Source organism: Amaranthus tricolor, chromosome 1 (genome assembly GCF_026212465.1).
Source record: "Amaranthus tricolor cultivar Red isolate AtriRed21 chromosome 1, ASM2621246v1, whole genome shotgun sequence".
Lineage (NCBI taxonomy): Eukaryota > Viridiplantae > Streptophyta > Magnoliopsida > Caryophyllales > Amaranthaceae > Amaranthus > Amaranthus tricolor.
This window is the reverse complement of record NC_080047.1, coordinates 13,816,396-13,838,437: the sequence shown is the minus strand read 5'-3', so window position 1 is coordinate 13,838,437 and position 22,042 is coordinate 13,816,396. Positions and strand designations below refer to the sequence as shown.

The window sequence follows — 22,042 nt, the reverse complement described above, 5'->3', positions numbered from 1 at the left end:
TATTATATTTTCACAATTCTCGTACTTTTTTAAAAATTAGTACATTTTCCTTTCTTGTAGGAGTGAGGGAGCACATTTATTTATTTGTCCAATCCTTGACCATTAAAGTAAAAAAATTAAAAAATTGGCAGGTGAACCGGGTGGAGGGAACAGAAGAAAAGCGACGCGAACGTAACAAGCGCGCGTTTACTTGCTCTTTTAAGATTGTAGGCTTGTATAATATTCAATTCGCCTAATTTTTTTTATTTTAGTACGCTTTAATAAATTTATTTTATTTTTATTTTAAATAGTATTACATTTCCTCTCTATATATCCTTCCTTTGTTCTGAATTATTCGCAATATTAGGAATATTATATTATTCACTCATTATTTTTAGTTTGTGATTAGTGTTTAATATATAAGTTAAAACATAGTTAAGTGGAATCTTGTTTTGATTCGTCTTAATACAAAGATTATTAATATCTAATTTTTATAATTTATTATTGTATATAATTTGAGATATTAAGTAAATTAGTACATTAAACTGTGTGAAAAAGCAAACGTTGTAAGTAAATTGGAATGAATGTATTATTTCTTTTTATAATTATCGCCAATTTTACTATATCTAATCTCTTGATTTTTGTGTCAAAAGCTAGTTATGTAGGGCTGTTTTGTTCATTTTTGAACCCGAGAGCAAAAAATTAAAAGGACCCTAAAAACTTAAGACGTAAAAATAATATAATACACCTTTTATTTTTTTTATTGTTAGATATTTAAACTACTTTATAAAAACAGCACTAAGAATACATATTACTTAACAAAAAGTATATATAAATCTAATTCAAATTAATATCACTTATATACATAATAATAAGTTTTTTTAGGCTCTAAAAAATAAAAATTCAAATTTCTAAATAACAGTACACTTGAGTAGTAAATAGTGGGTATCTCTAGACTCTATATAAAGCAAACTATTACTACCAGTTTCTGTTTAAACCCATAACCTCTTGCTTGCTATAACTCACACATACTGATATGATATCCAATATGGATACTCTTTTAAATGTCCTGTTTTTACCTTCTCTGCTTCTGCTTCTGCTTCTGCTTGTTTCACAACTAACAATAGCTGAAACATCCTTCTACCAATTAAACAACAATTCCACTGATTCTGCTAGAAATTTAATAGCAATTAAAGGTCGATGCAACATTTTTCAAGGAAAATGGGTGTTTGATTCTTCTTATTCTAAATATGACTCTTCAAGCTGCCCATTTATAGACCTTGAGTTTAATTGCAAATCTAGACCTGATAAATTGTACCAAAATTATAGGTGGCAGCCTTTTGATTGTAATTTGCCAAGGTATCCTTCTTTCCCTTTCTCTCAAATGTTTCATACCACTCCGATTTTTAGTAGTTACTATAGTTACCGTAGCAATTACTGTTTATCAACATATTTTTAGCATATATAATGTAAAATGGTTAATCTTGTTTGATTTGTCTTAATACATATTTTTATAATATTAATTTTTTAAAATACTTTATCATATAAAATTAAAGATATTAAGAATTAAAATTACACATTATATGCAAAAATAAAATTGTATCAATTATAAAAATCAAAAGAAATATTATACAAAAGAAATATTATACAATTTAATATGGGTACATGTCTAAGTGTAAGCTTGTACTTAAACAAAAATTTCTTTCTCCTAGAACATGTTAAACCCCATCAACAAACTCCTTTCGTCTATCACTTTAAATTTTGCATAAATTTAAAATGACGGTAAAATGTAGTAGTATTTCATAGTTTTCTATTTTAATTGAGACATTAATGTATTCATACACTATGCAGGTTCAATGGGTTGTATTTCCTAAGGAAATGGAAGGGAAAGAAGATAATGTTTGTGGGTGACTCACTGAGTTTGAATCAGTTTGAATCGTTGGGATGTATGCTTCACTCTTGGGTTCCTAATACTAAGACTTCATACTTTAGGAGAGGGATTATACGTTCCCTGACTTTTGAGGTAATCTACTCCCTTTTTCCTTTTTGCTTACCCTTTTGGCACTCTATTTATGACTTCCTGCGTTATGGTTAACAACTGTTAAAAGTTGTAATTATGAATACACTACCAAATTAATCATCTACGTTTAGCAGCAACACACAACTTATATTAATGTACGTAGTATATGGTAAGGGTTTAAAGATAATACAAAATTGTTAGAAAAATATTATAATTTTAAAAAATTGTTTAGAGCCTTCAAATAATTTATCAATTTTTGCTTCGCATGCCCTTTGTTATTTGAAACGTTAGAAATATTATACTATTCATTCATCATCCTTAATTTGTGATGATTTTTTAATCTATAAGTTAAGATATAGTCATGTAAGATCTTGTTTAATTCATCTATGATCTATTTTTATAGTTTTTTAATTATAGATAATTAGAGATATCAAAGATTAAATTAATGCATTTGACAGCGTGAAAAGTCAAACGTTTGTAAGTATTTCCTCCATTCCAAAATACTTGTAACGTTTGCTTTTTCATGCGGCCCAATGCACTAATTCAATCCTTAATATTTATAATTATATATAATAAAAAATTATAAAAATTTGATATTAATAATCTTTGTATTGAGACGAATAAAACAAAATTCACTTGACTATATTTTAACTTATAAATTAAAAATTAATCACAAATTAAAAAAAGATAAGTGAATAGTGTAAATATTTTCAATATTACAAGTAAATTAGAACGGAAAAAATATTTTAAAACAGAGGAAATACTTGCAATTGACAATAACATCTTAAATAGATAAATGTCCCAATCACTATTAAATATAATGAAAGAGAGAAAATATACATTCCTCCTAATTATTCCATTCATACTATTCTTAGTAGTAACTCCAACCATTTAGTTTTTTGAATATATGTACAAGCCTAGTGGCTACTTATCATTGCATTGCTCTTTTTGTTTCACCACATTGTCATCTTTTACCAACAAATTATTCATCACTTTGGTCCACTAAAAGTGATAATTCTATCCTACATAGACATTATACTTCTCATTCATCAAACTCAATAATAAAAAATGTCCATTGATATTTCTATTTTTGGTAAAAACAATTTACTCCACATATTTACTGCCTACTACTTGTCACAATGATATAGGACGTTTTGGATTACTCTATAGGGAGGTTGACAGTGTGGAGTAGTGGCAGAATTTTCCACCTCTTAATTACCATATCGTTTAAACCCCAAATAGACTTTTTAATCGAATTTTATATTAGTTGGAGCTGTGGAGTTTCAGATGACTTTAATGTAACACAATCGAATTTCATACAAATTCATAATATGAGTTAATTATTTTAATGAAATGTGATAATATCTTTAGTGCGTGATTCCCTTATAAACAGAAATACTAAAAAACTCCAATTTTTACTCGTCTAATAAGTCTACCAACCGAGGCAAGAAACTCACGTATGTTGGTACTTAAGACGGTAGATTTTGAATTGAATTCCTTCAACATTCTCACTTTTACTGGTTTTTTTTAGATAATAAAATAAACTAGAATTTAGACGATGACAATAAAACCATTTTCTTTTTACTTAAATATATGTATGTAAAAGTATATCTCTACCATATTTCATCATCTAATATGATGTATAATACTTTCAACATTCCATTACCAGTCCATAAAGATGATGTTGAAGTCATTTTAATCATGGTTAAATGGATTTAATTTGCACATAGAATAGATTAAGAACTTAGAATGATATAAAATGTGAGTAAAAACTCTTTTTAACTCACACACATTCATCAATCAATAATTAGTGTTATTTATGAGCATCAATCAATACATTGTCTTACTAATCCATGTACTTACTAATGCATGCACTCTCTAATTATTCTTATTTTAGTTTTTAGGTGTGAGCTCTTAATTTGCTTTAAAGTATATAATCTAATTTATTAATTAATAATGACATAGGTGATCAAACAATGATAATTATACTATAAATTAGCTAATAGTAAATGTTGATAACTTATTTTATACTTCATGCGTTCTTTTAGATTTGAAGTTAATTTTTTAAATAACTCTATTTTTACATATAAACTTATATAAAATTATAAAAAATTAATATTTAAAAAAATATATATTAAGATAAATTTATTAAAATTCTAAATAAATATAATTTTATCTTATGAAATTGAAAGAATTTTTTATCACTGTTTAATTTAAAATCTACATATTAGAAATGAGAAAAACAAAAGAGAAGCAATGAGTACTTCAAAATCAAGAAAATAGTATTAAGAAAATAACAGATACAAAGAATTAATGATATAAAGATTAAATGAATTTATTATTCATCAACCACCTATCAAAAACATATTAAAAAAAAGTATTTATCAACTAATAATTAGTATTTATCAACTAATAATTAATTATCACTCTAAACAAATAAATTGCTCAATGAAAAAATGTAGCTAGGGTCAAAAAGAAGGTTATTGTTAAATGTTAATGAGTGAATGAATATGAAACCGAGAAATATGGTAACGAATCCGTACATTACGCAAACCCCTAGGCATTGATTGTCTTTGCTAGTTTAATTGATTTTGGAGGGTTTTGGATGTGGAAGGTGATCCTGATCAAAACAGTGAAGATGGGCCTAAAATGTTTGTCTTTAAGGGTATTACTTTATAAAAATAGTTTTCAACAATTTCTCAAATGTGACTAATTAACTGATTTAATATATATTTTATTTATTTTAAAGTGATTATTTTAAAGTAATTATTTTTATAGTCATAAATTAATCACTTGTAATTTTAAAGTAATTATTTATAATTTTAAAGTGTTTATTTTAGAAAAATAAATTAATAATATAAATTTATTTTATTGTAAAATACTAAAATAATCTTATATAAGACGAACTGTTACTTTAATCCCACGTTTTCCGGTGAGCTTTTCCTTTCATCTAAGAACATTCAGCGCAATACGTGGTTTTCCACTTTTTGTTTGCATTTGGAGTATTAACAAACATCTCTGTTAAGTGTTAAACGGGGCAATACTTCATTTTACACACAATCTTGATGGTGACAAAGCTAATTTTACAATGAATTTCTGGTGACAAGTTCAATAGAAGAAACGATAGAACTAATAGTCGGTTTGGTTATTGTTATAAATTATAATAATGAGAATAATTTATAGAGTAAATTTTTGTAAAATGTATCATGTCGTTTTCCTGATATGAAAAGTTAATCGTAAATTCTTGAGTGAGACGGTCTCCTCTCACTGTAAGATTCTCTCTATACATGGGCTGAATAGCCCAACTAGTATAATTATTAGTTCCTTGTTTTGAAGTTGTCTCAAAAAGTCTCTAACAAGAGTATTAAAAGATTTTTTTTATACATAATTTTTAATTATAATGGTAACGCATTGAAATACATTTTATAACTAAAATAAAATGATCAAAATAGAACTTGCATTATAAACTTATCAAGAGATTTTCTAAGCATAATTACAATAAATTTTTATCATTATTCTTTATTATTAAACCAAATAGGCAATAAAAACTTTAAGTTGGAATATTTGACTATGTCTATGGAGTATTGGACCACAATGTACGGTAGAAAAAAATTGCAGAAAATCCATGGAATAATTAAGAGGAGTCACGTACAAAATCCCAACAAATTAAAATTATTCAGTTAGTGCACGTCACAAGTTTAATAACCATCAAAAAGACTCCCCATCTGTTTTGATCTCCATGGTTTTAGTGAGAGAGTGAGGGCCACATAACCAAAAGTGACGTTTCATTATATAATTTCTAGTGACTTTTATAGCTAAGATGGTCTACCTTATGTTTGTCTATTTCTGTGTTTAATTCCATAATTGTAGAGATAAAAGTTGAGGGAATTTTTTTTTAATCAAGCATCAAATTTCACCTAGATGGAGGTGAGTTCGATCACCTCGTAGCGTACTCCTTGATTAGTACGTTTGAGAGCGATGTTGTGTGTGCAAAGGAGTATGGAAGTAGATGTTTTAGATCACTTGATGAAGTGATCAAGGTGGATGACTTGGGGTGTCTTAATGAAGCCAAGACACGAAGATCAGAGACATAGACGAATCGCTCGACCAGTCGAGCAAGTGGGGCTCGGTCGAGCAGATCAACAGCAGCATTCCAGTAGGTACTGGACAGTTGCTCTACTCGAGCAAGCTTCAACGTCAGTTTCTGTTTTGTTGCGGGATTTTATGGGCTTTTAAGTCTTTTGTCCTAGGTTATTCTAATATGTTTTAGGGTTATATAAAGAGTCTTAGAACATCATTAGGGTATTGAGGAGGCATTTACAAGAGAGTAAAACTAGGGTTCACACCATAAGAGTTCTTCCACTTTGTATTTGCATATTTGTGAGAGATTGAAGTAAAGGTTCAATCTTTGCTTTGGGAGATTGTTCTTAAAGCTTTGTAAGGTGAGTCATTAGTGTAAATGAGTTTCTATTAACGATAAGATACTTTGTTTAAGGGGGAGGTATCATTAGATATCTCATATATTGTGTGTTTTGCTTCTTCCATTGTTGTACTCTGTTTTTGTGGTTTACTTTGCATTAGTTTGTTTCTTGTTTCTTCACCATTGCATTAGCCCATTCACAACAATTAGTATTAGAGCTTTAGGTTGGATTTATGGGTGAAAGTTTGAGTCTTTGGTAGAGAATCAATATGGGTGATGGTACAAAGTTTCATATTCCGTTGTTTGATGGAAAAATGAATTTTTCGGTGTGGAGGAGCACCGTAGAGGACTTGTTGGTGCAACAAGGGATTGATGATGCTCTTGAGAAGACCAAGCCCACAACAATGGATGAAGAAAAGTGGGTGGCCATGAAGAAGAAGGCGGTGAGCACTATTAGGCTTGCTATTGCACCCAAAATCAAGTATAACTATGATGGAGACCGACCCCGGTGTGTTGTTGGAGAAACTTCAAAAGGTGTATGCTTCGAAGTCTCTTACCAACAAGTTATGCTTGAGATGGGAATTGTATCAACTCATGAAGGAGGATGATACGAGTATGGAAGATCACATTAACACATTCAATCAATTGGTGTGCCAATTGTTGAATGCCGATGAGAAGCTTTCCGATGAGGAGAAGACCCTACTACTCTTGCCTTCACTTCCTAAGAGCTATAAGAATATAGTTCAAACTTTGCTCTTTGGAAGGGAATCTATCACACTTGATCAAGCCTTGGCGGCGTTGAGGGAGAACGATAGGTTCATGGAGAGACGTGATGGGGAAGACAAGAAAGGGAGTAATGAGGCTTTTTATGGTGAGGGCTCAAGAGGGAGAGCAAAAGAGAAAGGTTCTCAAGCAAGGGGGAAGTCTCAAGGGAGGAGTGACTATAGTAACAAGGAGTGTTACTATTGTAAGAAGAAGGGGCACATTCTTATGATGTGCAAGGAAATGAATGAAGACCTCAAGAGAATGAAGGACTTGAAGGTTGGAAGAAGAGAGGGTGAGAGTAGCGGGAGTGCCACTCTAGGCTTTGTGGATGATGGTGCGCTTCTTGTTGATGGGGGAGTGACTCATGCTAAGGAATGGGTGATTGACTCCGGTTGCTCATTCTATATATGTTGTGAAAAGGAAAAGTTTGCTAAGCTTAGCTACATTGATGGAGGCCTTGTCACCTTGCCTAATGATGAGAGGGTGAAAGTGGAGGGTATTGGTGAGGTTGATATTGTGACACATGATGGTGTCAAGAGAAGGCTAGGTGGTGTGAGGTGTGTTCCTAAGCTTGAGAGGAACCTCATATCACCTGGTAGGTTGGAGTCCAAGGGATGCACCTTCAAAGCTAGTAATGAGTTGTTGAATGTCATTAAGGGGAGCATGGTGCTCATGGGAGGAAGAAGGAGTGAGAGTAACTTGTATGTGCTACAAGTTGAAGGTGGTAGCTTAGGCCACATGGATAGTTGCAAGTCACCCAAGAAGGTGACATTTGAAGATGATGAGAGATTTGGGCTTGAGGGGGAGATTGTTGAATCAAGCACCAAATTTTCACCTTGATGGAGGTGAGTTCGATCACCTCGTAGCATACTCCTTGGTTAGCACGTTTGAGAGCGATGTTGTGTGTGCAAAGGACTATGGAAGTAGATGTTTTGGATCACTTTATGAAGTGATCAAGGTGGATGACTTGGGGTGTCTGAATGAAGCCAAGACACGAAGATCAGAGGCACAGACAAACCGCTCGACCTGTCGAGCAAGTGGGGCTCGGTCGAGTAGATCAACAGCAGCATTCCAGTAGATATTGGACAGTTGCTCGACTCGAGCAAGCTTCAACGTCAGTTTCTGTTTTGTTGCGGGATTTTGTGGGCTTTTAAGTCTTTTTTCCTAGGTTATTCTAATATGTTTTAGGGTTATATAAAAAGTCTTAGAACATCATTAAGGTATTGAGGAGGCATATACAAGAGAGTAAAACTAGGGTTCACACCATAAGAATTCTTCCACTTTGTATTTGCATATTTGTGAGAGATTGAAGTAAAGGTTCAATCTTTGCTTTGGGAGATTTTTCTTAAAGCTTTGTAAGGTGAGTCATTAGTGTAAATATGTTTATATTAATGATAAGATACTTTGTTTGAGGGGGAGGTATCATTAGATACCTCATATATTATGTGTTTTGCTTCTTCCATTGTTGTGCTTTGTTTTTGTGGTTTACTTTGCATTAGTTTGTTTCTTGTTTCTTCACCATTGCATTAGCCCATTCACAACACTTTTTTAATTATCCATATAATATTGAGTTGGGTGTATTTAAAATAAAATCAAATAACATTACTAATTTTTATAAAAAATACATTTATTGACTTTTTAATTACAGAATATATCTATGTTAAGTTTTTCATATTCTAAATACAACGTACAATAAGAATGATTTTATTTTGGTAAGGAAAAGGGAGTGTAACAGACTGCGAAAGGGAGTATGATAGTCGACATTAGATTTTGGGGGTTTTGGTTTTTAAAAAAAATGTGATGAGTATTAAATATTGTTTTTAAAAATTATTAATAGTAAGGCTTGAATTTAGCAAATTTTGTCACACATTAATATTTTAACTTAACTTAACCAGTATATTTGTTAATATATTTAAATATATAACTTTTTAAAAGATGTATGTTAAAGCACTGATAAAGGTACTACATCTATGTTTAGTCTTGAGTCTCGTCTTTAAATTAACTTTTGTATTTTAATTGAGCTCAAAATAGTTTGAATCAAAAATAAGTTGAACGTGATTCATTATATTTTGGTGGGTGTCATCCCAAAGTCGATCTCACATCGAAGAAATATGTGAGGCATGTCAAGCTAATAAGTAAACAGTACTTCTTGTTAGTATAAGTTCTTTCAGTAAAGTTTGTAAAGAATTAACTCAACTAAAAGTTTAAACTTTTAGTTGAGGTTTCAAGATATGTAATATAGTCTAACAATGTGTCCTCATACGAAAACTATTTGTGATAGAAGTGAAAATGCGACATAGATTCTCTTTAGACTTGACGCTGAATATTTCACTTTAAACTTTAAATAAGAGATAATTGAAATTCGAATTAGTGACTTTTTATCACACTGACTAAGATACCACATGGCAAGATGGATTATATATGCTAACAAAGTTTAGGAATACAACCACAAATCCGAATAAGATCCTTAAACACATAGTAATTTGAGGAGCAAATTCCAAATCCTGTTTGGGATATGATACACATGATTTGGCAGCCCTTGTTTTTAGATTAGATTATCTGCGTAGTCTGTATCAGTATGAGCATCCTGCATCTTGACTCTTTTTCAGAAATTTCTTTGACCTGAGATGGTGTTGATCAGAAGGGCCCACAACATATTCGACAGTAGAGCAATTTACAAAACAAAATAAATAAAATTGAAGGAAATCAATCTATGTAGTAAAAACTAAAAGTTATGTTGTATTGAAATTAAATTTGTTATTAAAAGTGATATTTTACGTCCTATTCTAATAATGAGTAATGATGTACATCAATATACGATGGCACCTTAGCTTATTTATGTGACAATATTAACGGTTTGTTTGGTTGTTGATGTTAAATTAAAGAAATGAAACTGATCCATTGTGTATGTAATTTCATGGTAATTATACCATGAACATAATATAATTTTTTTTTACAATTTTCTATTACAATCTAATATCACATTAGAATTGGTAATACATATGAATGAATTTTGTAAAAAAAATTATAAGATTAAAGTAGAACAAGCGAGCATGATCATTAAACACGTTAAGAGATTTTCTTATTATTAAAATTACATTATTTTTCATTATTATATCAAGCATTTAACACCGAAAATTAAACGGGCCTTAGGGAAGTAATAGTAATGATTAGTGAAGTAATTGGTTTGATTAATATTGTGACAGGAATTTGGAGTGACACTAATGCTATATCGCACGCCATTTTTGGTAGACCTTATGAATGAGAAAGAAGGGAGAGTATTGAATCTTGATTCAATTAGTGGTAATTTCTGGAAAGGAATGGACATGCTTATCTTCAACACTTGGCATTGGTGGACTCATACGGGTCGTGCTCAACCGTATGTTTCTTCTTATTCGTTTTTCTCATTTCAATCATTTTTTTTCTACAAGGTAATACGAATATAAAATACTAATATATATATATATATATATATATATATATATATATATATATATATATATATATATATATTTGTTAAATTAGGAGAAAAAAAAATTAGTGTTTAACGTGGCTCTGATACCATGAGAAAACTATAATACGGGAATAATCTGTGTTGTCCTTTCATTAACTCCAACCAATATTTATATAATACAAGATGGTAACCGTAGAATTAGTAAAAAACCGTCACCAAAGATAATGAAACTGCTGAAAGTGTGATAATGTAACCGTCACCAAATATACCAAACCGTCACCAAAGATAATGAAACTGCTGAAAGTGTGATAATGTAACCGTCACCAAATATCTGATGTATACCGCGGAGTGCACATATCCTCAATAATATATATATATATATATATATATATATATATATATATATATATATATATATATATATATATATATATATATATATATATATATATATATATATATATATATATATATATATATATATATATATATACTACCTCCGTTTTCTAATGTTTTCGTTTAGAATGTTTTATTTTGGAGAGAGAAATTTAATTAAGAATTTTAAGATATATATAGATGATAAAATATACCCATGTGAGATCTCGTTAGATTCGTCTTAATGTATACTTTTTATCATATATTTTTAAAAATTATTTATGATGCATATTTAGAGATATTGAGACTCGAAAGTTGATTTGAAAACTGTGAATATAAATATGTATAATTAAGAAACGAGTATATAGGGTAAAATGCCTACTTTTATGTGTATTGAACTAATTCAGCTCCTATTGATTCGTATTATGTGTTACATAATTTAATGCTTCCTCCATTTCATAATACTCGCTACATTTGAACAGTAACACTATTTATCTCCAATTTTGTTTTGAAATTATAGTCATTGGAGAATTTTTTATTCTTCTTGAAACCTAGTTTTTTAATATGTAATTTTTATATAATTATAATAAAGATGTTTAATATTAAAATATACATTGAATTACGTAAAAAGAAATGTAGCAAATATTTGGTAAGAGAGGAAGTATTAATATGTTTTTGTCTAATAATACCGAATCAAATAATTACATAAGCTCACCATTTAATTTAACAGGTTAAATTAAAATTAAGATTATATTGTAGTATGTGGTGTTGGTATGTGGTCTCAATAATATCTAATGATATTATGTTAGAATCTATCTATCATGTGTAAAAGATTGTAAACTCCTTCTGTTTATTATGAAAGGAAATTATGTTGTTGATTGTTCATACTTTTTAGGCCCAAAAAGAAGATTTCTCATCATGGAGCTTTTAATCTTGTTTTATGAAGCATGTTGTAGAATTATGAGTTTGAAGTGAGCAATAGATATAGAATTTCCACTAATTGACATTGATTGAAAGAAAGGAATAATAATTTAAGATAAATAAATGTTGCAGGTGGGACTACATTCGAACAGGAAACAAGCTATATAGGGATATGAATCGTATGATTGCATATTATAAAGGCCTTACTACTTGGGCCCGATGGGTTAATCTCTATGTCAATCCTTCTAAGACTAAAGTCTTTTTTGTTGGTATTTCTCCTTCACACGAAGCGTAAGTATCTGCGTTACTCCTCTGTTTCTTTGAATTTAGTATTAAGAAATACAATACGATATAAATGTTAAAAAATAAAAAATTAAGTACAGTTAATAGAAGCCACTCTACAAAAGAATATATAGCAAATTAAGTAAGAGTTTAAAAATGACAAAATTAAGAAAATTGTAATAAAATCAAACGAATTGAGAGATTATATTTAATTTCACATTTACTTGAGTTTGAAATGTGAGACTTTTTTTTTTATAAAAAATGTTGTAAATAAGTGATATTTGGAAAAAAGAAATTACAAACGTACATAAGACGTAGTATATAGAAAGTTATTAATGTACGAAAAATATAAGCTACCGCATACTTTTATCCTCATTTTATGTCTAGTTGCCTATGTTGTATTGTTGATTAGCACCTAAAATTGTTGGAAAAATGTTCATTGCCTCATAATTTAGTCAGAAAAAAAAATCTGGTTTGAATACACGATAATACATTAAAGTAGTTTTCTTTAAAATTGTTGAAACTTTTTATTTATTGAAAGGCAGAAGTTCCTCCCAAACATATATTTTTAAATTAGAGGGTTTTGCCGTGTGGCGATTTTTATATAGTTAACATTAGCGAGTTTTGTATGAGACCATTTTATCGTGAGACGGGCCCGTACAAGCAGTCCAACATTAAACTTACATAGTAGTTAACTAAATAAAGGCAATTTTCATTGAATTTTAAGAAATTAAAAATTAGGTCAATCTATATTAAGCCGTCTCGCGGTGAGACGGTCTTAATTAAGAATTTGCCTAAAATATAATGATTATTTATAACATTAAAATGACCACTTATAATTTTAAAATGATCGATATTTATAGTGTTAAAATAAAATAATTAATTATAATCTTAAAATAATCAATTAAAATCTTAAGGTGATCAATTTGAAATTAAACTAATTATATGGTCCGTCTAATTTAAGACTTGTTCCACTCTTAATATAGGTAAAAGTTAAAAGAAATGATTAGCAAATGAACAAAAGTCTTCACTGTGGTATCCTATACTCATTAGGATAATTTTTAAATTTGGTGGCAAATAATCCATGATGATTTTGGTGGAAGATTAGTTTGAAAAATTGAACCATGCAGGGGGAGTGATTGGAACGAGCCATCAAGAAGTTGTTCGAGCGAGACGATGCCATTTTCGGGTACAAAATACCCGGCAGGAACCCCTCAAGAATGGGCTGTGGTTGAGAAAGTAATAAGCAGGATAAAGAAACCTGTGTATTGGCTTGATATCACAATGTTGTCACAATTTAGAAAGGACGCTCACCCTTCTATTTATAGCGGTCGAGGTAGAGATTGTAGCCATTGGTGTTTGCCTGGAGTACCTGACACTTGGAACCAACTTCTCTATGCGGCTCTCCTACATTAACAGTTTGTCTGGGTAATTGTAATGATAATAAAAATAATTTATAGTCTAAATTTTCATGAGATATACTATGTCATTCATTTGATAATGAGACAAAAAAAATAGAAAAAAAAACATAAGCCTGCTAATAGAAATTAGTGGGATGATAATTGGCTTTTGATTGATTAGTGGGAAGTGTAGAACATCATTAAGCACTTTTCTTTCAAGTGTAAATTTGTGAAGTATGTTTTTTGGTCAAAAAAGGTTCCGCATTTCAGAAACATCATTGCTAGTTTACATGAATGACGGAATAATTTCTGTCAATTTACAAACAGCTCCTTGTACAACTCTACGGCTTACTTCTTCTTTGCTACATTTTACTTTTTATGTATTCTAATGCGTTATTTTGTTTGTTTATATGTTGAATTATACAAATCCAAAAATCATAAAAAGTTAATATTATGAAAATATGCGATTAGACGATTTAAACAAGATCCCACTTGACTATAATATTTTTATTTACACATTAGTCGCAATATATAAAATTAGCTTGAACGATAAATAGTGTGCATAATCGAAATATAGCGAGTATTTCAGAACGAAAGAAGTATACTTCATACGCACTATTATTTATGCTTCGTGTTTATTTATAGAAATAATAATTGATTTTAAACATTTTAACTTTAGTTGATCAATTATAAGAGTTTTTTTTATTATTATTTATTGAAAAACTCAAATTTAGGGTTAATTTATTTTAAAATACCTTATTTTATTGATCTACATATTTTCTTTTAAATTTTTTAAAAAATTAAGGACATTGAAATAATATTTTGAAGTTGAAAATTTTTAAATAAGTCGTAGTCAACAAATTCCGCACAAGTTAGAATTTGGGGGGGAGAAAAATAGCAAGAAAATCATATATGTGCCCCATCCAAGGAATAGGCAAGGAGAAATGCGTGCATTTAAATTATCCCTTAAAAATAGGTTCCTGCAAAGAGAAGGTGAGTGACACACAACGCGCGTGAAAAACAACTACAACTTACAATACATATTAAAACTAAAACTGAACCACCAAAAGCAAATGAGAATTTTAAAGTAAGTTGTCTTTTAAAAAGTTCGAATTTAAGTAATATTCTAAAATTGAGATTTTTAGAATTAAACTATTAAAATTGAGATTTTATTATAGAGAAAAATGTATTATCAACTCTCCAATTAGTCTTGTAACATGTCACTACAAATGTTTCTCTACAAACTATATACTTTAAGACATGTAAAATACAAAATACTGGATGTACTGAAAACAAAGTATTAAATAAATGTCAAATTAGTCGTAGTAAAGATGAAAGTAGGATGAGTTGGTATATGGGTCACTCTGGTGTGACTGGGGCAGCCCAACACATCTAAAACTTGGCACGACACGACATGAGAACGACATGGGGTTGGGTCATCAACAAAATAATGGGCAAACAACACAATATAGCCCGTGACAAGGGAGAGGCACATATATTGATCTAGTTAACACAACAGATTGCAAAAATTTGGAAAAAAAAATCAGTATTTTTTATGAAAAGTTTCTAAATAAGCATGAGGCCAAACAATTTTCAAAAATAAGGATCTGTGTCCGTACTTGAGGTTTGGATTTGTTTATTATTACTAATAGCGAACAAGTTAAAAGTTGGACTAAAAAGTCAAAAAATGTAAACACGATCTTTTCGTTGTTACTAATCGCGAACAAGGATAACATGATCTTGTTTGCCGTTACTAATAACGTACAAGAAGTTAACTTACTTTGACCAGGTCACCCTTGTTCATTATTAGTAACAAATAAGACTCGACTAACTTTTTATGACTTATTTTCTCTCTCAAACAAATAAACTAGCCGTTGTTTTACTCGTTGTTCTCATGTGTCGATTGGAATTGCTAAGAAGATGATGTAGACATAATTTATGATGCGTCTAAGATGGTTGCCAATTTGGCTCCTCCATGATTACTAGAATGCCGCATGTCTATTATATATAATAGGTAATCATTCTCTAAGTCACACGCTTACGAATACAAGTCATAAACCAAGACCATGTGGCTACACATTTCTTTTTGAATAAAGCAAAGGCAAGTGGAAAGATTTTTTTTGTTACCATCTTGAGCAATTATAGTAAAGAGGGTATGACGATACTTACCATATAAATGTGTACCATCAATGTCAATTAGAGGTTTATAATACTTGAAACCCTCAATGCTAGATTTGAACGTCCAAAGCACTGGTGGAAGTATCTAATGTTGTTGCGAACACACACCCCATCATTGTATTCTTTGAAAAACCACTTAACCACCGTCCTTGGGGTTTGCTTATTGCATTGCTATAACAAATCAGGAGAGGAGAGCATAAGTGTCTTCCCAACTACCATAGATGGACAAAAGAGCGTGCTGCTATGCACACCATGCTCGCTTGTAAGTAATATCTACATCAATTGATCCTTCACCATCTGTTGCACCACACAAACACCTTAATTGACGAGTCTTGCACAAAATAATTTCTAATCATGTTGTTAATAAAAAAAAAGATGTCAAATGAATGTGTCTAGCTGACACATTGTCACCAAATAAAACGCAAGACTCATGGTTTCCTTTGTATGTCATAACCTACCTTGCATATGAATACAAATATTTTCTAGTCCTAAGTTTCCAACTACATTCCCTTTTACACTTCAACACCAGAATAGTTAAATTGTAAGTCTTAGTATTATATTCGACATTCCTACGAATGTGATATACAATCTAACAACAGCTAGCAAAGACTCATTATAAATTGGAACGCCCCTTTTTCGGCAAGGTCGTCTCACATGCTTATGTCCTCCAAGATTTATCTTTTATATGTTCATTCAAAGGAGGAACTAACGCATAGAGTTACAATTAGAAAAATACTACATAGAATCATGTCATTGTTTAAGGTATCCTCATTCACAAGCGCAATGTTTACACAAGGAGCTTCTCTAACATTAATACCTTCATTATTAGAGTTCCAGTTATCTTGCATATTTGTTTCTCCTAAGTTAAATCATCTGCAAGTTGGATTTGAGGGGGTTGAAGAGAAGTATAGGACGATGATGAAATAAAGGGGTTTTAACTTTCTCAGGTGGCTAATGGCATAGACTTAGTAGAAGGAGTAGATGAAATTATATTTAAAACTTGATGTGTTTCAAGGATGTAGACAATTTGATTTCCTAAAGGTACTTCTTCTATATACAACTCTGTTAAAGCAAGTGCCAATAATCTTAATGATGACGTTAACTTTAAACATATAATCGAACATGCTTTGTCTTGTACTTTAGAGAGGGTCGATAAAGATGTGTCGGATATGGGTGATTTAAGGTTTGGAACGGTTGATAAGAGTTGCTTGATCAAAGCAACAAAGAAAGAAGCAGACTGTGAGTGGCTCGACCAACCGATCAATCGAGTAAAGTCTTGCTCGACTGGTCGAGCGGTGTTAGCTCTATCGAGCAGAATGTCTAGAACAAGTCAGTAGCTTCACTGGAAGCTCGCTCGACCGAGCGAGATAGTGGCTCGGTCGAGCGGAAGTCCATCAGACTACCTTGGATCCTGTTTTTGGTCAGAATTTGTAGTGACTATGCAATAATGTGGTGCATTACTCTATTGTTTATTGTAATGTTTATTGTCATGGTTAATTAGGGTGTTAATTGGGATGTTACATGTGAGTTTATGGTGATTTATGAGGGAATACTAAGAGTGATGAATATCTTGCCTATAAATAGGATTCATCACTCATAGTAACATTCACCACAAAACACACATATTGTTGAGAGGGCTATTGCATTGTTAGAAACTTGAGAGTGTTCTTACTTTGCTTTAGTATTTGTGGTCTTGAGAGATTGTTCTCAAGATAAGGGAGGCTTATTATACTTGTAATTGTTGAATTCATTATAATAAACTATATTTGAGGGGGAGGTATTCAAGATACCTCATAAACACTTGTGTTCATCTTTTGCATTATATTTTTCATTTGTTTTTCATTGTTGAACCTTTTTGAGACTTTCGTTTTCAAACTCCAAAGAAAGAACAAATATAAGTTTTAAATGCTCTCACGTAGCCTCTAATGTCTCCTTATCATCAATAAGAAATACTAAGAATTGTCAATTCATCCTATTTTAAAACTTATATTCACACTACTTGTTGTGGATTCAATCTCAATCTTTGATCATATATGCAGTTTTAATTCTTTGAAATTTATGTTCAAATTGCATACAAATAACTTATGTACACTAGAATTTTCAACATCCTTAATACTTGTTTGAATTTCACCATTCCAAAAACTAATATAGTCATACAATATGATGTCATTTTCTAAAAACTACATATGAAATCCAAGTCATTATCAAGTTCAGGACATGAATATGTACATTTTACATCACCATCAACTTATATTCTCATTGAAAAAAATAAGGAAAATTTCACGGGTGAGCCAAAGTTTTTGGTGTTTCCATAAATGTTTTTAAAATCTACGTGGTGGCCTTGAGCTTCAATTTTTTCACGTAGAAGACAAAATGTTAAGTTTTTAATTAAATTAAGTAATTATTTCAATTGGATTTCGAAATATGTGATCAATTAGGATGATCACGACGTTTATTTTTTTGAAAAAATGCCATAACATTGGGTAAAAATAGCGTAAATTTAACAAAAAAAACTTCCTTTTTATCTAACACATGAAAAAGTTGATAAGTTAAAGTCACCATGTAAATTAAAAAAATATTTATCTACCACGTGAAAAAGTCAGAATTTAAGGATTATCATGGAAATTTCCCAAAAACTAAATATAAAGTACTTAACTCATGAATAACTATAATTCACCATCAAATATTATAATTAAAAAACAATAAAGTATTAAAATCAATTGATAAGTATCTAAATCTTAATTCAAATGAGGATGAACGAATGAAGGATTGCTTTGCAAACTAGTGGCCACATTTGGTCAAACAAAAACTTTAAAAAATACCCTAAATTGACAAAACGAAACGCATAAATTGCGGAAAATTTTACCTTAAATCATCCAAAGTACATCCCAAAACACTTAAGAAAACCTACATTGGAAGAAGGAAGAGGGAATTGAGAGGTAGAAGTAGATTGAATGGCGCTTTAGTGGGAGAAAATAACTTTTTTAGGATTTGGAATAGATGCGGAAAAACGGTTCCAGGCATTTTAGATCTTTGTTCGTTGTTAGTAACAATGAACAAGAAAAACAAGTAAAAAAAGTCAAATTCTTATTCACTTTTACTAACAGCAAACAAGAGGGAGCTGATTGTGTTCGACCAGCTCCCTCTTGTTTGCTGAACAAAGTTGTAAGTTGACTTTATTTTTTTACTTTGTTGTCATGTTCATTGTTAGTAAGAGTGGACAAGCCTTAATCTTAACATCAGACATAAAGACATTATTTTGGGAAAATACTTTACTCTAAAGCCTGCAGATTGCAGGCGAAGGTTTACATCAGATGGTACGAACATAGAAGGCCTGAGCTTACGTAGTGTGCACTATATGTGCGCTACAGTTACCTATCCGTCTTGACAGCTATAGATATTAACTTGTATCGTTGCACCTATGATAAAGCTGGTGAATTGATTCCAATACTTTTCAAACATAAATTCCAATAATTTTATTCAAACAGAAGGGCGGGGGACTAAGCCTCAAAAGGATTAACAAAGATTAGGTTGCTTCTTAAAAATTTTCAACAAAATAACAATATAATACCTTACAAGCCAGAAAATGGACTATGAGTTACGCCAAATGCTACAACTTCACATGGTCCATGTGCTAGCTTGTTAGATAAAACATCCACATCAATTTTTTTACAGGTTGAAACATACCAAAATGGTAAAGAAGCATAGATTATTGTTAAGCAAAATAAATATACATCCATAAGGTTAGGACTGAAATAGGTGATCAAGTACGGCTACTTGGAGTGTACTTCACTGTGTCCTTTAATACTTTAACACCACTTCCTTCATATCCTTATGTACCAAGCACCCGGAAGCATCAAAATGGACTTTCGCATGAAAATTTGAAAAAAATAAGATTTTTTAATAACTTTAATCAAAAAATAAATTTTGGCCAAATTTTATTCTCAAAATAAGCTTTTTTGGCCCTAAAGTTAGGTTCGGTATGTAATCATTGTTACTAACAGCGAGTATAAAGAAATGGTCAAAATTTTAGTCAAGCTATATGTCGTTACTAACAGCGAAATAAGGCTTTGACTGGTCAATGGTCAAGTCGCTGTTATTAACAGCGACTTTAGGCGACCTTAAATACAACAGCCTTCTTCCTCCTTCGTCATTTCACCCGATTTTGTATCAGAGACGCTTATTTTGGAAATAAAGTTTGGCCAAAGCTTATTTTTTGATTAAAGTTATTAAAAAATCTTATTTTTTTCAAATACTCCTTTCGCATGTAAGTGTGTATAATACACCTCACACATGGAATGGAGACGGACACCAATACATGACACGACATGGGCAAATGAGGATCGGAGTGGATTTCAACAACTGATTTTATTAACTAGTTTGGTCAGCTAATTTTGAATCCACTGCTATAAACAGCTTATTCAAAAATAGTTTATTTCACAACAATAAGTTGTTTCAATCAGTTTATTTTCCATACATTAACATTAGATGTTTTGAACACCCAATTCTCTATTTACATCAATCAACAAAGTTAAAATTGCCCAATAAACTATTTTTCCAATACTCGTATCCGAACAGTACACTTCAGGGAGGAGAAAGACAAAGATGTTGCAACTAAAACCAATCAAATTTTATATTTGACATAAACATCTTGAACATATACTCACCAAAAATCCAGCATTTACAAAAGAAAAACACAACAGTTATTTTGAAAGAATTTCCATATAACTAGTCATTAGAAGAATCATCTATGAAAATTAATCAACAATCATAAATACACAAAACCCATAATCTAATTATTGAAATTTACAAGAAAAACAAAGAAAATAGAAAGAAAAAGATTAATTAACAAGGGATCTTAGAAGTGAACCATTCCATGACATGAATAGGGGCTTTGATGAGTTTAAGCGCAAATTCCACTAACAACGTCACACACAGACAACATGGGCATATGCAACTCAGCGTCAATCTGCCATTAAAATAAAATCAGTTAAATCAATGAAAAACAGGCAAAATTAAATCGGAAAAAAATAAGAAACAAAAAAAATACCCGACGATCCAAACAAGGACTCCGACAATGGAGACGAGAAGACATAAGAAAGCAAAAGGAAGGCCTAATAGAAAGCCAATAGGTCGGCAATCTCCGTCGCAACACATGGTTACGGGATCGGATTCGGGTTTGGGCTTGGGTTTGGGTTCGGCGGATGAAAAGTGTTCTGTTTCAACTGAAAATTGAAGAAATAATAATGTGTGAGCAGTTACTGGTTGAGTGGATATGAATATGATGCTTCCACTTTCTTCTGTCTCTACTTTAAGCGCTTATCACTTATCAACTTCTTTGCGCTTTACTCATCAACATTTAAGAGCATCAGAATTTTATCTCATGACTTTTGGTTAAGAAAATAACTACTATCCCTCCTATAATCAAAAACATTTATCATTTTCATCATTATATCCAATATTTCGCCGGAAAAGACTATGTGTTATGTTCCTAGATATTATTAGTCACGCTTCACTTGATTTTGAGTCTTTTCACGTATAGAACATGTTTGTATTGAAAGTAAATATTTATCTAGAAAATAAAAGTTAAATTAAGAAAATAAATTATATTGAAGTAGAAAATTAAAAGAACATTATTATTGTCAAATGTAATAAAGTAGTTCTACGGTGATGAAAAAGAAGAAATAGAAGAATTAATACCCTCATTTTTAAATTGTTTTGCTTCGTTAGTTGGAATAATGCAGGTTAGGAAGTAAGGTAAAATCGTATTATTTTGATTTTTTGTTAGTTTATTGTACAAGTTCGAGTTTTAAAGAAGAATAATTTAAATAATTTTAAATAACTAACGTACAGATTAAAGTAGCAGCTTCACATTTATAAATTAAAGCTCCTTTAACATTAGAACTGACTCAACGACAACAATATATTAATCAAAACATTAATTTGTCTCCAATTCAAAAGTTGACAATAATTCTTTTTGAGAGAACAGACAAAAATGTTTTAGATTCTTTTTCTCTAGATCTCTTGTTATTTGATTGATTTGTTAGAATTACATTTTGGTGTGTTGATCAAAGAATTTTATTCATAAGTTACCAATATCAAAATCACATCTTGTTTTGTTTTAGGATTTAGCTTATTAAGTGTAAGTCCAAGTTAAGTTAATATCTTTTGATTATAAATTTAGGTATGTGTTGTGCAACAAAGTCATTAGGAAGACAAGCGTAACTTCTTTTTAAGTTACTTTAAAG

At 30.7% G+C, this 22,042-nt stretch overlaps 2 protein-coding genes across 2 annotated transcripts; one reads left to right on the top strand and one right to left on the bottom strand.

Annotated features, from left to right (window-relative positions):
* The first annotated feature begins 957 nt into the window (after positions 1 to 957).
* Positions 958 to 13,932, top strand: LOC130815273 (protein trichome birefringence-like 39). Its single transcript, XM_057681691.1, has 5 exons — positions 958 to 1,338; positions 1,831 to 2,002; positions 10,391 to 10,563; positions 12,067 to 12,225; positions 13,347 to 13,932. The coding sequence occupies exons 1-5, from the start codon at positions 1,016 to 1,018 to the stop codon at positions 13,630 to 13,632; spliced, it is 1,113 nt and encodes a 370-aa protein (XP_057537674.1). The 5' UTR covers positions 958 to 1,015; the 3' UTR covers positions 13,633 to 13,932.
* A 5,743-nt stretch (positions 13,933 to 19,675) lies between these two features.
* On the bottom strand, positions 19,676 to 21,225 carry LOC130815285 (signaling peptide TAXIMIN 1-like). Its single transcript, XM_057681703.1, has 2 exons — positions 20,845 to 21,225; positions 19,676 to 20,763 (listed from the first exon to the last, which is right to left on the bottom strand). The coding sequence occupies exons 1-2, from the start codon at positions 20,949 to 20,951 to the stop codon at positions 20,640 to 20,642; spliced, it is 231 nt and encodes a 76-aa protein (XP_057537686.1). The 5' UTR covers positions 20,952 to 21,225; the 3' UTR covers positions 19,676 to 20,639.
* Between the last annotated feature and the right edge of the window lie 817 nt (positions 21,226 to 22,042).